The 16,836-nt window shown below is 42.8% G+C and overlaps 1 protein-coding gene across 1 annotated transcript in view; it reads left to right on the top strand.

Moving 5' to 3' along the window:
• Positions 1-2,091: 2,091 nt before the first annotated feature.
• Positions 2,092-16,836, top strand: part of GNA13 (G protein subunit alpha 13) — a 46,527-nt gene continuing 31,782 nt past the window's right edge. Inside the window, exons 1-2 of the mRNA XM_020806440.3 lie at positions 2,092-2,442; positions 5,064-5,290. Of these exons, the coding sequence (XP_020662099.2) occupies positions 2,160-2,442; positions 5,064-5,290 (510 nt within the window). The 5' untranslated portion in view covers positions 2,092-2,159. The remainder of the gene's footprint in view (positions 2,443-5,063; positions 5,291-16,836) is intronic.

Genomic DNA, 16,836 nt, shown 5'->3' with positions numbered 1-16,836 from the left:
CTCAAGTGCTGCATCAATGGTGAACTGCACATTTCCTATTTTCTTTTTTCCCTTTTCAAAATGGTCTCATGGTTGCTGCTTACAAAAGTTCTGAAAAGGGTTCATTGTACCTGAGCACAAAATTTGCAAGAGAAAGCTGCCTTCAGTCTGATAAATGAAAGTAGGGTGGAGAGGCATATTCTAATCTCAATCACATTTTCTAAAAAGATCCCAGCAATCAATTGTGCTTAATATGACTAATTTTTAAAGGGGGGATTTCTGGGAAAAAAATCAGCATTGCCTTGGTTGTCCTGATGCAAATGTTGGACTGCAACTTGCATTAGCAGAGTCAATGGCAAGGGGGTCACAGAAATGGCAGTTTATCATCTGAAGGGCCGTATTTAGTTATGAACTTTCTCGGACTATTTTTTGCTCAAGTGATGATCAACTCCTCCCAACAATGCCTAGAAACAGTTTTTTATGCGAGGCATGACGAAGACTGCAAGATTCTTCTATGCAACACATGCGTATATGGTACAGTATTACCAAAAATAAAATCTGAAAGCAGTGACCAGGCAGCAAAATAGTGATTACAGGAGCAAGAAAAAGGCATGGAGAGAATTGTGCTGCTGTTACTGTCCCCCAGTTCTATCCCAGGGACACCTTCTTATCTTGCTAGGGAAATCCTCATACATGCCGGAAATGTTGGGCAATAGGCCATTTTCACAGAGCTCTTCGGTAGCATCCCATATTGCTTGTACTGTCTTGCAGGAACAATCTGTGACAGCACTGTTTTTCAGTAGTTTATCTTCCTTGGAGATCTCTTGACTAACAAGAGTTAGCTTGCCTGTTACTTCAATTGTACAATATGTGAGATCTGCTTGGCCCTAGGGCTGCTGACTTGCAAGGTACTATCTTCTGGTTATGCCATTTAACTTCTGTATTAAACTGCTGGGTAAGGAAGGAAAATGAGTAGAAGAGAATTGAGAGTTCCACAGTATAATACTAGCAATAATCTTAGAACTGAAAAGCTTGAAGGGACCCTATGGATCACTGAGTCCAGCCTGTCAAGGAGGCACAGCAAAGGTGATACTTGCAGAGGGTCTTTTGCAGACAACAGTGATAACACAAGATAACGGGTGTTAGTACTGTACTGCTCAGAAGACAACAAGAAGCCATTTCTGAGTAATTTATATCTTGAACACCCTATGATATGGCAATCTTAAATTAAAAGTGTAGACAGAGAGGTCAATGAAATGCAGAAAATACAATTTCCTCTACCACTGAGGCCATTCTCAAAACACTTGTTGAGCACACCTTCATCCATGTACCTATGTGTTGATGCCACATGTAGTGTAAAAAAAACAGCAAAACCTGTATTTCTGTTTAACCTGCCGGAGTTGAATCCTCCAATGAACTGAAGTTTTAGACTAGAGCGTTAGTCTAGATACAAGACATTCCTGCAGAACATTATTGTAACTTTCTAGGAAAAGCGTAATAAAATTACACTCAGGCGTGGATTTATTTAATGCTTACGTTAGCGAGGCCGGCGGGTCTCATTTTCTTTGTCCTAATTACAACCAATCACAAATTGTTCATGTCCAGCTAGTCTCCCTGACATGTTGAGATCCGCGGCGTTGTTCTTCTGGGTCATTTTTTAAAAAAGGAGGTAGCGATATTCAGGCCCCCTGGAGCTTTACCCACGCACGGGGAAATCCTGCCCTTAGTAACGCGAAGAGAGGAGCGCGCTGTATTCTGCATGTGCTCTGAGGAATCCCAAATCAATGTATAATAAATATAAAGAGCATAAACAGGTGAGAAAGCGAAGCCATCTCAAAGGAGAAACCGACGAGCGTACCCAGAATAAAGCGCGCACGTAACTTTTGCACGAACTGGCCCTCGAAAAAACGTTACACGACAAAAAGGCCCCGAAGGCGAGCGCGAAACTTAAGCAGCACGCCCTCCTTGCTGGCACCCTACAGAAAGAGGCGGCGCCAAACCACGTGGTCGCAGTCCATGTCTGGATTGGAAAAGGATCACGTGACTCCCTTTCTAGCGGTGTCTCGTGTCATATGGCCGCCACGAGGGGCGGAGCTTACTCGGGCGTCGGAGCGGGTTACGCAGGCGCAGAGCAGCGCAGGGCCGCGGCGGCCGCTCCCTGGTTGGCAGTCTTCGCTAAGATGGCGGATTTCCTGCCGTCGAGGTCTCCGCTATCGGGGTGCTTCCCCGGCTGTCTGCTCAACAGCAGCGAGGCCGAGCAGCAGCGCAAGTCCAAAGAGATCGATAAGTGCCTGTACCGCGAGAAGACCTATGTCAAGCGGCTGGTCAAGATCCTGCTGCTGGGCGCGGGCGAGAGCGGCAAGAGTACCTTCCTCAAACAGATGCGCATCATCCACGGGCAGGACTGGGACCTGGCCGCCCGGGAGGAATTCCGCGCCACGATCTACAGTAACGTCATAAAGGGTGAGGGGCGGGAGCGGCGCACGCGCCTTCCCTTCTGGCTGGGCTTCGCGGGGCAGGGGGCGCGCGCTGCCGAGATGCGATCAGAAAGGGGGGGGGCGGAAGAGGGGCGCGAGGGCGACAGTTGGAGGGAGACATCCTCCCCCTCCCGTTCCCGCGCGGGAGGCGTCGCAGCGGCCAATGCCCGGGTGGCTGAAGCGCGAAAGGCGTTGGCCTGGCCCGAGCGGGCGAGGAGGGTTGCGCTGGTTTTGAGGGGAGACGGGCCGTGGAGTGCAGCCCCTGAAAGCGGCAAGTGAAACGTGGTCGCCCTCATGGTTCCCCAAGAGTCTTTGCCGTCAAGGCGGATGCCCTCCCCCGAAAACTTTTCTCCTCAGGAATAAATAACCCTTAGCCGCTTTCTGCTCCTTGTCACGCTACTTTCCCCGCTTGGTCCCATTCGAAGCCCTTGCCGCGACGCCGTGGTTGCTGCTGCTGTTTCCGTTAGCGGCTTTTGGAGGGTCCTTGAGGGGCGAGAACTGTGGGCGTGCAAAGGGCAGGCTGTGTGTGTTTGTGGGGGAGAGCAGGTGCAGGTCAGACTTCTGTGAGGAGGGGTGATTCGGGGGCTGAAGAGAATCTGTGCCTTATAAGGGTGGTGGGAACCAGACGAGGTCGTTGTCTGGGCTGGTCAGTTGGGAACAGTTTGTGAGCCAAGATGTGGGCTTAGCATGAACCTTCTGCACTGTGCCTGTTAGAGCAGAGGCTGAGATCCTCCTGTCTGTAGAGTGAATATAGTGGTTGTGTTTAGGGTGGACTTTGTGCCAGATACTGTTCATGCAGTGCGTATAATAACAATTATCCTTTGTTGATTGGTGAAAGTGAATGTGTGGAATTGATACTATAGAGACAAGAAAATAGGTGTGTGTTTATGATAGTTCCCATTGTGGTTGCAAGACTAACGTAAGGCTACAGAGCATTGTGTTCAGGAATGCAAGGCAGACTGTGGATCTAGATGTAAGAGTTTATCCTGGTACAGTACTTTCATTGTCTGTGTGTACATTGTATAAAAGCATGAAAGCTAGCATGCTTGTTTTCGGTAGTGATCTGCTAAAAAGACAGGGAGGCAAAACGTATATGCTGGCAGTCTGAGGGGTTGTGAGGGATATACTGAGCATACTATACTGAACTATTCAAAAGAGTGGAACAGAACTTCCTAGTCCTGTTTAGACAGAAATTACATTGAGCTGTCTATAAGCAAGAAAAATAAGTGCACTGCATAAATACTGCCCATAACGCTCAAAGCTCTCTCTTGGTGGTTTACAGTTTAATTACATAGGCTACGCATTGCGAGCGGGGTACTCAGTTTACCAACGTCAGAAGGATGGAAGGATAGCCAACCTTGAACTGGTTACCTTGAGCCGGGATCAAACTCAGGTCATGAGTAGAGATGGGCATGAGTTCGTGGTGTTCTGTGGTTCCAAGCTTCGCCTCCTCTGGTGGATGCCCACTCGGAGACAGTGCTCTGAGGAGGTGGGGTAGAGAAGCCAGAGAAGCTGCCTCTGAGTGGGCACCTGCTGGAGGAGGTAGGGCTGAGAACTGTGGAACACCTGTTTGGCAAACCACCAGACTGGTACAAACTGGTAATTCATGCCCACCTCTAGTTATGAACAGAGCCTTCACTGCAATCTTGCAGTTTTAACTACTGTACTGCAGTAGAAGTTTTTTTTTTAAGAGAAGGATCAGTTAATGGAAACAGATCCGATTTCCTGGCTACATTTGTACCATTGCTTAATACTCTTTTATGTTGACTTGTGATGTGGAAGTGAGTAGCATAAGGAACCAGTGATTTTATTTGCTTGTCAGCTAGCTTGTGAGCTTGTTTGCCACTCCCCTGACTTAGAAATACTTGAGTTTGGCTGGGGCTCCAATGTGTGGTAGGACTTAAGATTGTAGTTTAAACGTGTTCGACTTCGTTTTGTTTCCATTTGTTCCTAGTAGTTCGCTTTATAGAGCAGTACGTGACAGTTACATTTGAATGAAATGGAACAAGAAATTGTGCAGTATTAAATATGACATATTTTTATGATCAATTATCTATTTAAAGCTAAAGTATTGATTATCTATTACAATAGTGTATGCACTATGGATATTCTAAGATAGGCTGGTGAAGAGATGTTAGCAAAAGGCTGTTACTAAAAAGTCATACTCTTATTTCAGGAAGGAGACTGACAAGTGATTAATTTTCAGGAAAAAAATCATTACTTGTAAGATCTTTTTATATCTATACTTCATGGGAGCAGGAAGAGATTTGTTCTCCTCCTTCCAGGTACCTGACATGGCTAGGTTTTATTTGTCAACTATAAATGTTGAAAGATCATAACATTTATATCGTAAAATTTAGGTCTTTCCCCCTTTGGCTTCTTTGTGTCTTAGGCTCCTTTTGCAAATGTACTGTGTTTAGTCACCTAAGATTGAGATAATGTTATATGGTTGGTCATTTGGGGGGTGGGGAAGTTAACAGTGACATTTGGAGCAAATTACCTAAATCTTAAATATGAATTTTCTTATTTTACACAATTTTCCTATTTTATACTGTTAGTGGCACTAGCAAAATTAACTAAGTTGTTTTTGTTTCTTATTTGTTATAGGTGTAAGAGTTCTTGTGGATGCTCGAGAGAAACTTCATATTCCCTGGGGAAATCCTAGTAACCAAACACATGGTGACAAGCTGATGGCCTTTGATACTCGCTCAGGAGTGGCAGTGCAGGGAATGGTTGAGACTGAGGTTTTCTTACAATACCTTCCAGCGATAAAAGCCTTGTGGGAAGATAGTGGCATCCAGCACGCCTATGACAGACGCAGAGAATTTCAGTTGGTAAGAAGTATGCTTATTAGTATTCTTGCCTTCATGAAAATGGCACTTTTAAAAATATGTAAGTGAAATACTGGCTATTTTTGTATGGTTGTGGAAATTCATATTGGCAGAATTATTTGAGATAGTCTTAGAAGTTTTATTTTGTGTTTTTTTTTATTTGTTGGTGACATTTGTAGTCTTCTTTTTTACCTCCAATAGGCTGAACATATTGCACATGGCTTTCTTCCTCATTTTATTCCTACAACCTCTTTGTAAGATAGACTAAGCCTAATGAAAGATTCGCCCAGGCTTATGTACTGAATTTCACAGCTTCATTATTTCAGCAGAGAATTGAACATAAAAGTCTTAATTTATGATCCAACTTTCCTAGAAGCAGATGAAGTGTTAGCAAAGTGATTGGGAGGCAATCCTATAATAGCATCAAGATCTTTCTCACTTGGCTGCTTAAGGGGGGAAATCCTTCCCACTTGCACCCAGGTATGTCATTGCATCATGTAGATGAATATAAACAACCTAGTCTAGTATGATTTTCATTTTACAAATGTTTAAGTGAGGAGCAAACCAGGGAAGTTTATTTTCACCAAGGCAGACCCTGGATTTGTAGTAGAGCTTTGCATCTGAATCTGAATGTCATAGTGTGTAAGAATAGTGGGTTTTTTATTTTGTTTTGTTACTTAGTTGTTCAGAGATGTTCTCCTCCCCTATACCAAGCAAATATGTTCGTTCCTTGACAATGAAAAACAATAGGTAATACAGTGGAACCTCTACTTACAAACTTAATCCGTCCCAGAAGATGTTTGTTAGTTGAAACGTTGATAAGTAGAAGCTCCGTTTCCCATAGGAATGCATTGAAAACCATTTAATCCGTTCCGGCTGAAGAAAAAAAATACTCCTAAAAATAAAAAGAACACAACAAGCATGGTCGGAAGGCACTAAGAAGGGGAAAACACTCCAACAATAAACAGTAAACCCAGCTCCGTTGCTGAGGCTTTAAGAAGGGGAAACACTCCAACAATAAACAGTAAACCCAGCTCTGTTGCTGAGGCTTTAAGAAGGGGAAACACTCCAACAATAAACAGTAAACCCAGCTCTGTTGCTGAGTCCTTAAGAAAAAAAGCCACCAACAACACAGCACAGAAACATATCTGCCCCAGCCAAAACCCGCCCAGAACAGTTTTTTAAAAGGAGAAAACAGCAGCTTACCTCCCTGTAGATACACATAAAGGCTCACTCTGAAGCAGGAGGCTCTCCTAAGCCTCCATTTGCAACACACCCCATAACTGACAAAAGAGCTACAGCACAAAGAAGCAGACTCGGCGCCACCTACAGTTAGAAATGTGAATTGCCTGCCTTTTTCCCCTGCCCTTTTCTGTTCGTACAGTGGTGCCCCCCTTGACGACGATAATCCGTTCCGTTAAAAATCGCTGTTAAGTGATATTGTCGTCAATCGAAAATAAAAAACCCATTGGAATGCATTGAAAACCGGTTAATGCGTTCCAGTGGGTGAAATACCTCATCGTAAAGCGAAGATCCTCCATAGGGGAAGCCATTTTCGATCGCTGTCTTCTGGAAATAGGTCCAGAAAACAGTGGGTGGCCATTTTGAAACCCTGACGATCAGCTGTTTTTGATCGTCGTGAAGCGAAAAATCTGTTCGAAGCAGGGACCGATTCAACGTAAAGCGAAAATACCCCATTGAATCATCGTTTCGCAATCACAAAAAACTAATCGTAAAGCAATTTCGTCGTCTAATGGGGTCATCTTGAAGCGGGGCACCACTGTATGTTGAAGCTCCATTCGCAAGTAGAAGCAAAATTTTGCAAACGGACCTGTTCATAAGTTGGTTTGTTCATAGGTAGGGATGTTCGTAAGTAGAGGTTCCACTGTATTCTGAATATCATATGCACCATGTATGTCTGATTTGAGGTAGGTTGAGGACCTGAAAAGAACTTTAGGAACAAGGTTAAACAGAAAAATGTCATTGTGTATCTGAATGTAGTTAAAAAGATGTATTTCTAGAACAGGGGTCAGGGAACTTTTTTACCTTTTACCCCCCAAGAAATTTATATACGCCGACATTACCCTCTTGATTTGAAAGGAAGGAAATCATACATTATTTGAATTCAAAATCTTATTGAATCTATTCACAATTGAACCTGTGGAACTCTCTGCCACAGGCTGCAGATGGAGATGGTTACCAGCCTACTTGGCTTTCAAAAAGTATGTGCAAAGTTCAGGGAAAGCAGCGGAATTTGCTTGTTTCTTGACCTGGGATATCCACTTGTGCTTAATCAAGGCACAAGCACTCTGTGTATATTTAAGGGACCACTGGTTTACTTCATACAATTGGAGGAAACTTAGCAGGTGGGCTGCAGTCTGCAAAAATTCCTGCCAAATCTAAAACTGTTGATCTTTAAAAGTGCCACAAGAGCCCCTTTCCCTCCTTCTGTTGCAACAGACTTCACAGGGCAATCTAGATCTTGGGGAACTTAGTTTCTCTTAGCCGATGCGTCACCGAGGAAAGGAAAGACTGTGCTTAATCCAAGAATGGAGGAAGCGGCTCAGCACATGGTCAAAGGCACCTGGTTAGTTAGTTTGTCGAATGGATGACCTTTGCTGCACGGCAAACTGGTTCCCCTTCAGGCTGGGCACAGCCCTGCTCTCTTTTTTACAAAAGCAACACTCCTAGCTTGGAAGGGCTGAGGAGCCCAGGCTGGACCGCGCAGCCGATGCAGGCAAGGAGAAGGGAGGAAAGGATTGGGGGAGGGAAGGCCATGGCGAGGGAAGACGCATGGAGCGTGGGAGGGCGAGGGAGGAGGCCAGTGCCTGCCTGCGGTGTGCTTTTGTCTTTAGTCTGCTTCCCACCCGTTTGCATCCCAAGGCGGCCTCGGCTCCTAAAAAGCGCGGTGAGACGAGCATCAGGCTAGAGCTGTGCAACCGCCGCCAGCCAGGCTGGGGAGAGAGGAGCATGTGACGCACAAGAGCAGGGCAGCCAGGAAGTGCCTCGGCGCATGTCCTCATTACCCCCAAGATTTTCATTTTTACCCAGTTTGGGGTAAATAACCCCTGTCCCCGACCACTGTTCTGGAAGGTTGATGGAGGAAAGATTATGCGTATTATGAGATTTGCTTTCAAATTTTCCTATGGATATGTTACATCTGCTTCTAAAAATAGTCCTAAGAGTGGTGAACAATATGGTCTAGACTGTGTTGTAAGCTAGCAGACTGTGTTTTTCCTCCCAACACACTTGTCATAAGATAATTTCAATTGTGGGCAGATTGGAAACTCTAAAATTGTTGAATGTTTGTGTAAAGTGTAAGATTTCCATGTTTTTAAAGATTTTTGTTGGTGCACTAATCTCATAGTTCTTGTTTTTATTTCTAACAAACCAAAATTATTCAATAATCTAAAAGCCAGATTTAATAAACTTAAATTTGAAGAGAACAGTTGTTCAATCTGCCATACATTTGTTCATTTCCTATATCGGTTTTAACACTAATAGTGATCTCAGTTTTTCAGAACATTAATCCTAGTGTAGAAAATGGCACTGCCCACATGCATAGGGTAGGTGAGGTATTTGCCGATTTGGGGTTGCTGAGGTACAAAAATCTTCTGATAATCTTGAAGAGACTTCCTTACATAGCATCAGATACTGGGTTCACGTTTCACATAAAGCAAGCCACTTGTTCCATACCTCTTCACCCACTGTAAGAACTGTGAAATTACAGTTTCTGTCTTCCATGTGTAATAAATGTAGGAAGTAGTTTTATGGTCAGTTTGTGTTAAGATCTAAGGGGATATAATGGACAATTTCCGAAGAACTCTGCTGTCACAACTAGACTTTTCTGCCCTAACCCATCAGTCAGCAAAATTCTAAACTAGTAGAGAATCTGCACATGAGTCAAGAGATGCTTCATAGTGACAAAGAATGTAATATATGGAGCTGCACTAAGAAGACAGAAATGGGATAGTGGCTTGTATGTATAAAAATTCTTTTCTTCTTACGCATGACATTGATGGATCCAAGCTGGTTCCAGCAGCAGGCATAGTTGGACACCAAGAAAATCTAGTTATGTTTATTTTAATGAAAACAACTGAACAAGCATGGCTTCTTTTAAACATTTTCATGTATTTCACCGTCCTGTCAGCCCCTTGTGAGGTAGTAAAGGAAGGTGATTCTTGAAATGCCTCAGCTTAGGTTGCTGATGCAAACCACAACAGATGTTTAATATTCTTATGTTAAAATACTTTGTCTCTTTATTGCAAGTGGTATTTGTTTTGTATTTGTGTTGTTCCAACCCATATAACACTGGATGTGGTTTCAAGTGATATTTAAGTATTGGCTCCAGAATATGTGAGGGGCAGAAAAGGAACCGTTAGTGAGTTTCTGAGTTTCGCTTTTGCTTGTTCCATTGTTTCCTAGCTGTTGAATGGTGACCTGTACAGAACTCTCCTCCCCTGCCCACATGTATTGTATATTGGAGCATCAGTACTTTCTGTGGCTGGCTTTTGCAATGTGCATACACTTCAACTGTGTATGTTGCTGCTTTGCTTTTATTGCTTGTGTCATCACTGGAACATCTTATTGTTTTACAGAATTTACCAGTAGTTGATTTATATAGTGTAACTGATGGTTTCTAAACTGAAGGCTGTCATACACTCTTCAGTTCAAACTGCTGATGAATTTGACTGTTTTCCTTTCTTTGATTTGTCCATTTGTGGAATTATGTGATGGGATGCTTATCACTGCAGCTGTTGTGGCTTTTTGCTACTGCAGCAGATCTGGATGTGATAAAATACATTAATTCTATTTTTAACATCCAAGCTTAGAGTGGTGTTTGTGATGCAGAATTTCATATGCTTTGGTCTAGATTAGAACATAGAAAGTTAATTAACTCTGGTTATGGTCTGAACATCTGAATTCTCAGTTTACCGTATTTTTTGCTCCATAAGATGCACCTTTCCATAAGACGCACCAATTTTGGTTTTTCTCTTCTATTTCTTTGCACTGGCCATTGTAATAGTTATTTTTGCTTCTTTGTGATGATTGCTGGATAGTTGCATTCAAGATTCTGCTTCTGATTCTGTCATCTTTTACATTTGCTTCTCACCTTTAATAAAGAAGTGTTGTTGCATAGAGTCTGTGCTTTGGTCAGCTATGTAGTTAATGGTTTCCTTGTCTTAATGGCATATGTATTACTGTTGCATTGCATCTTGAACTAGTTCATAGATAAATATTACCCATATTATTGTTCTTCTTGCCAAAACAAAGCTATAAATATTAAAAATAGTAAAATTAGTGATATAATTGTAGTGTTCTTTTATTGACATAGTTTAGTAAGCACAGAATGGAAACTTTCAGATACTGTGCTGGTATCTTGCTTGTGAACTGGTCTGGTACAAATTATGCAAGTTTGAATTTGATCCATACTTATTCATGCTGTTTTAATGCAAAAGATGAAGCATGCTATCTTAATTACTTCGGGAAAATAGTAAAATTAAAATGCATCAGATGTTTCACTATTTTAATTTTATGCATTGCTTCACTGATTTCATTAATGAATCCAAACAAGTCACAGTCTCATGCAATGCAGATCCACCATTTGCTGCTAAAGGAATGAGCTGTGCACTTTCCATTCTTCCCTCCCTTGCTCCATTAGTTGCTTACTAGTTGTGGCTAACACTTGGCCTTGCAAACTGGTGTTGACCTGTTTCTGCTCAAAACATGATTCTAACTTGCAAGGCAAGAACAAACCATGAGTTGCTGCTTTGCAGTCAAACAGTGCTTTCCCCAAAGCCATAGGGGGAGGGATTAGAGGATGAAAATGAGAAGAGGTAGCAGTGTGTGGATGCACAGGGTAAAATCCATTGTTGTGGGAACCTTTTCATTAGAATTTTCTGTTGTTGTTACATGTTGTCAAGTTGCTTCCGACTTATGGTAACCATATGAATTAGTTACCTCCAAAATGTCTTATCAACAGTCCTGCAATCTCACGGCTGTGCTTCCTTAACTGACTTAATGACAGTTCTCTACACAGCTCAAAAACTAGCTCTGGAGGGTGGTGTTTTGTTTTGTTTTTTTACCAGAGCTGTTGAAGGAGTGCAGTGGTTACCAATGTGGTGAGAGAATTGCTTCTCCCAGTTCCACTATTTTCCCAGCAGAATTCTGCATCAAGTACGGCTCAGAATTTGGTATTTTTTACAGATATAGCTGTTAATTGAAAGTTCAAGTCATACATCGTTTTTACCATGAAGGATATGGTTCAGGTGTCTGTTCAGAATCCCTTCTCCATTTACTTATTCAAACAGATTATTAGTTTGCCTAGACCAGGATGCAAAGGAAATAGAGTCCACAAGGGAAAAGGCAGTGCCACCCACTCAAGGCCCAATGTGATGACCAGGACGTTTCTGTCGTTATAGATCACTGAGCTGTCAAAATGAGGTACAAAATGAGCTATCACAGCTATGTAGGATAAGTCAGAGAACATCTAATTAACAGAGGTATCAGGGTGCTTTTAAAATCAATTAGTTGAGACTTCCAGTAATGTATGGTTCAAAATTTAAATTCAACAGTTGATGTGAGTTGTGATCACCAAGTGCAGTGTTATGCATTAATGTACTTAAAGACTTTAGCAGTGGTATAACCTAAGTACTTTACTAAAAGTCAGTTTAAATGGCTAGCATATTTCAGTATCTATGGAGTCAGAAAAGTAAAAATTCTCGCTTAACAACAACAACAATGGAAGTAAATAAAAAGAACAATTTCAACCACTGATTTTATAACAAGCATCTTGGAGCCAAATATGATGTTTGGGGAATGGACTGATCTGAATCTTTATTTAAACTTGCAGCCAAAAGACTAATTTAAGTAACTGTTTTAAATAAAGCTTCCCTTTGAGAACTGTTTGGCATACTTCTTACAGAATCATGCAAATTCAACCATCAAACTATTAATTTGCAACTAAAGTATTGTTGAATGTAACTGTTCTTACATTCATGCAACCATTTAGTGCAGTGCTTCTTAACGTGGGCAATAATGCCGCCCGGGGGCGATTTCATTTTTCAGGGGAGCGGTAGAACGAAAAGGGGCGGCATGGGGGCAAAGGAAAAAAGGGGGTGGTAGGGGGGCGCTGGAGCAAGCCAAACCTGTGAAGGCGGCTGCAGCCGCGGTGCTGGCAGTGGATCTGGTGCCGCCACCACCAGATGATCCAGCTCTTTCTGCCTGCCACGTCTCGCCTTTCTCCTTTAGGGGAGCACCAAGTGTGGATTGGGTGAAAGGAAAGGGTCTCTCGGGTCCCCGTCCTCGCCCGGTGAAGTGCTGCCTCGCACCTGGGTGGGAAGAGAGAGACGAGGCCCGTTTGTCCGTCCTGCCTTCCCGCCCACCTTCCCACCCGTTGCAAGGGAAGCGCGGAGAGAAATGGGTTGGTTCGGAGTGGCACGGCAGGATTTCTAGGGATGGGGCTGGCTTGGGTCATCCTGGGTGGATGGGAATTTGGCAGCTTTTTCGGCTTTTCTTGTTGTCCTATTGTAGCTGGCTGGCTGTCAGGGGGGAAGAAAGTTCACCTGGCCGACTTTAAATGGCTTTGAGGGATGTCGGACTTGAGGTCTTCCCCTGTCTTCCGTGTACACGGGTGTGATGTGCATCTATGTGAAAATCCTCTGGGAGAGAAAGCTCTCAAATTGCACTGAGGGCAAAATCCACGGGACTGTCATACTGTAGAGAGATTTAAGCAAACACACTGTAGGAATCATGATTGCCGGAAGAAATATTAACAACCTCAGATATGCAGATGATACCACTCTTGATGGCAGAAAGTGAGGAGGAATTAAAGAACCTCTTAATGAGGGTGAGAGGAGAGCACAAAAAAATGTCTGAAGCTCAACGTCAAAAAAACTAAGATCATGGCCACTGGTCCCATCATCTCCTGGCAGATAGAAGGGGAAGATATGGAGGCAGTGACAGATTTTACTTTGCTGGGCTCCATGATCACTGCAGATGGTGATAGCAGCCAAGAAATTCAAAGATGGCTGCTTCTTGGGAGGAAAGCGATGACAAACCTAGGCAGCATCTTTAAAAGCAGAGACATCACCTTGCTGACAAAGGTCCGCATAGTCAAAGCTATGTTTTTTTCCTGTAGTGATGTATGGAAGTGAGAGCTGGACCATAAAGAAAGCTGACCACCGAAGAACTGATGCATTTGAACTGTGGTGCTGGAGGAGGCTCTTGAGAGTTCCCTGGATTGCAAGGAGAACAAGCCTATCCATTTTGAAGGAAATCAACTCAGAGTGCTCACTGGAAGGACAGATCCTGAAGCTGAGGCTCCAATACTTCGACCATCTCATGAGAAGAGAAGACTCCCTGGAAAATACCCTGATGTTAGGAAAGTGTGAAGGCAAGAAGAGAAGAGGACAACAGAGGATGAGATGGTTGGACAGTGTCATCGAAGCTACCAACATGAATTTGACCCAACTCTGGGAGGCAATGGAATACAGGAGGGCCTGGTGTGCTCTGGTCTATGGGGTCACGAAAATCGGACACGACTAAACACGACTAAACAACAACAATGAAGACTAAGTCGTTTGGTGAAACTAGAATGGGCCATTAATACATAGTCCTGGCTATGTTTTCATTAGGATGTGGCCAGAAGCCATGGAGACATATTGTTTTTAAGTGCCACCCTTTAGGCACATTTCAGTGTCAGAGGTAGTTTGTGGAAGATAAAGTGAAGCTTTTATCAAGCTGCATTTTTCGAGTTGTGGAATACACAGGCTTGTGTCCAGTAAGGATCATCTTGCTGGTGGAAGGAGAAATTAGGCTGCTTTCCTATCCCAATTTTCTGTGCTGTTCTCATTCTCCATTGCCACCACACCAAGCTCAGTTACCCAACTCACACTTAACAGCAGATCTGAAGTGGTCTGCAAGAGGGAGGGGTACCACTGAAAACTGTCTCCTTCCCTCTTCTGAAAGGGACTGTGCCTTTTATCAGTGAGTGAATTCCACTGGATAAAAACCTCAGCACCCTTTTTTTTTCATTTTCATGTCTTATTTTGTGTTTTGCCCATGGGTGATTGATTAGGCATCCTTCCGTCTTGAGAGACAGTGGTAACGTGCTCTGTATGGAGGCCTTGGAACAGCATCTAGTGTGGCTGAGAAGGCCAATTCAAGAGTGACCATCCCTTCCACACTGCAGATATATACAATCTGTCCCCTGTCCAGCTCCCTGATTTTGCTGGTTTCGGGACTGCCTCTTTGCCTCTTTTGCCTGCTGGACAAGGGTATCTTCAAGGCTCCAGCCTCCAGGCTGAATTCTCAGAGGTTAGGGTTTCCCATCTGTTGAGGTCCATTCCTAAGGCCTTCAGATCCCGCTTGCAGATATCCTTGTATCGCAGCTGTGGTCTCCCTCTGGGGTGATTTTGCTGCACTAATTCTCCATACAGGAGATGTTTTGGAATCCAATATCAAAGGGATCTGATGTTGAGCCATCAAAAACTACAGTGCCCTTCATTCCCTCATGAAAGGACCTCATTATGTTAAAGAGTCGAGGTGGACATCCAATCTTGGGAAGGATTTTAAAAAGGCCATCCCTGCTAACCAAATCAAAGGCCTGTGTGAGATCTTTGAAGGCCACAAAGAGTGACCGTCATTGTTCTCTACATTTCTCCTGCAACTGTCTGAGAGAGAATAGCATGTCAGCGGTGGATCTATTAGCTCGAAATCCACACTGTGATTCTGGACAGACTCTGTCTGTCAGGACCTGGAGCCTTTTCAGCACAACACGGGCAGGCAGCGTCTCTACAGTGGTGAGCAGAGAGATGCCACGGTAGTAACTGCAGTCGCCCCTGTCTCCTTTGTTGTTATACAGTGTGATGATGTTTACTTTGTTTTTGAATTCTTGTTGTGCTCTGTAAAACATTTTGTGTGTCTCTTAGTATTGTACTTTTTAAATGTGCACTCCAGTTTGATATTATATTTTGGTTTCTCGGTTTTATGGTTTCAGTTTTTTTGTGCTCTTCGTGTAAACTTTTTGTTTAGATATATATTTTTTGTCGCTCTGATTTTTCTGTAAAAATTTTCTTTGTGTCTTTTTAACCCTCTTTATGGTGTGCATGAATATATATTTTCCTCAAAGCTTAATTTAATTTCAGAGTTTTCATCTTGAAATTTTGTTTCTTGCATTGTGGTTTGTTTTTATGCCCTTTTTATATTTCTTTTTGTGTCTTAAAATTCACTTGCAATTAAATCATTAAATGTTACTTTTGGGGGGGGGGCATTTCATTTCCTTGCAGCTGAATTTTATTTTCAGGAGTCATTGGACTTAAGTGTCTTTCCTGAATGAATGAATGAATGAATGAATGAATGAATGAATGAATGAATAAATAAATAAATAAATAAATAAATAAATAAATAAATAAATAAATATCGCCTTGGGGAGGGGGGCAATGATAACGTCCTCAATGGCTCAAGGGGGCGTTTCTTTCAAAAAGGTTAAGAACTACTGATTTAGTGTTTTTGTTGCACTGTATACTTCTCTTCAACAAAACTGGGATTAGGGGCACCAGACGTCCATTCAGTTCAAAAGCAGTTGATATTTTCTCTCTCTCTCTCTCTCTCTCACACACACACACACACACACACACACACAGAGAGAGAGAGAGAGAGAGAGAGATACAGTGGTGCCTCGCTTAACGAGTGCCTCGTTTAGCGATGAATTCGCATAACGATGGGTTTTTTAGAAAATAATATGCACCGTTTAACGATGTTTCCTATGGGTGATTTTAGCTTAGCGAAGTTTGGGACCATGCTTCGCATGGCGAATGCGTTTTTAGGTCCCCTGCTTCACTTAGCGATGTTTGTTTTTTCATTTTAAAAAGTGTCTTAAAATGGTCAAAAAATGGTTCTAAATGCTTGGATTCGTTAGAGCACCTTCTAAAACGGGTGCAAACTTAATTTGGCTTTGATCTGACTTTTCGTTAATTTTTGCTGATTTTTTTTCTCCCCCATAGGAAACAATAAAGCTGTCAAAATTTGACAGCTCCATTGTTTCCTATGGGGGAGAAAAAAATTCACAAAAAATTAACGAAAAGTCAGCAACTGTTTTAAATGCTTGGGTTCATTTGACGACAATTAGATCCTTGCTTTGTGAACCGTTTGTTCGCAAAACGACAATTTTTCCAGCTCAGCAAAATGGCTGCCCCGTGTTTTCTGGATCCATGCTTCGCAGGGCAGCCATTTTAACAACTGATCGGCGCTTGGAAAATCGCTTCCCCTATGGACAATCTTCGCTGGACAACAAGGTAATTTCCCCATTGGAATGCATTAAATGTGTTTCAATGCATTCCAGTGGGGAATTGTTTTTCGCATGATGATGATTTCACATAACAGCGATTTTCCTGGAAAGGATTATTGTCGTCATGTGGGGCACCACTGTAATCATAGAATAATTGGGTTTGAAGGTGCCTAAAAGGCCATCAAATCCAATCCCTTGCTAAATGCAGGAATCCAAATCAAAGCAAATATGACAGATGATTGTCCAGTTTTCTCTTGGA

The sequence above is a fragment of the Pogona vitticeps genome, chromosome 2, assembly GCF_051106095.1.
Source record: "Pogona vitticeps strain Pit_001003342236 chromosome 2, PviZW2.1, whole genome shotgun sequence".
NCBI classification, from domain to species: Eukaryota; Metazoa; Chordata; class Lepidosauria; order Squamata; family Agamidae; genus Pogona; species Pogona vitticeps.
This window is presented reverse-complemented; position numbering and strand designations above follow the sequence as displayed.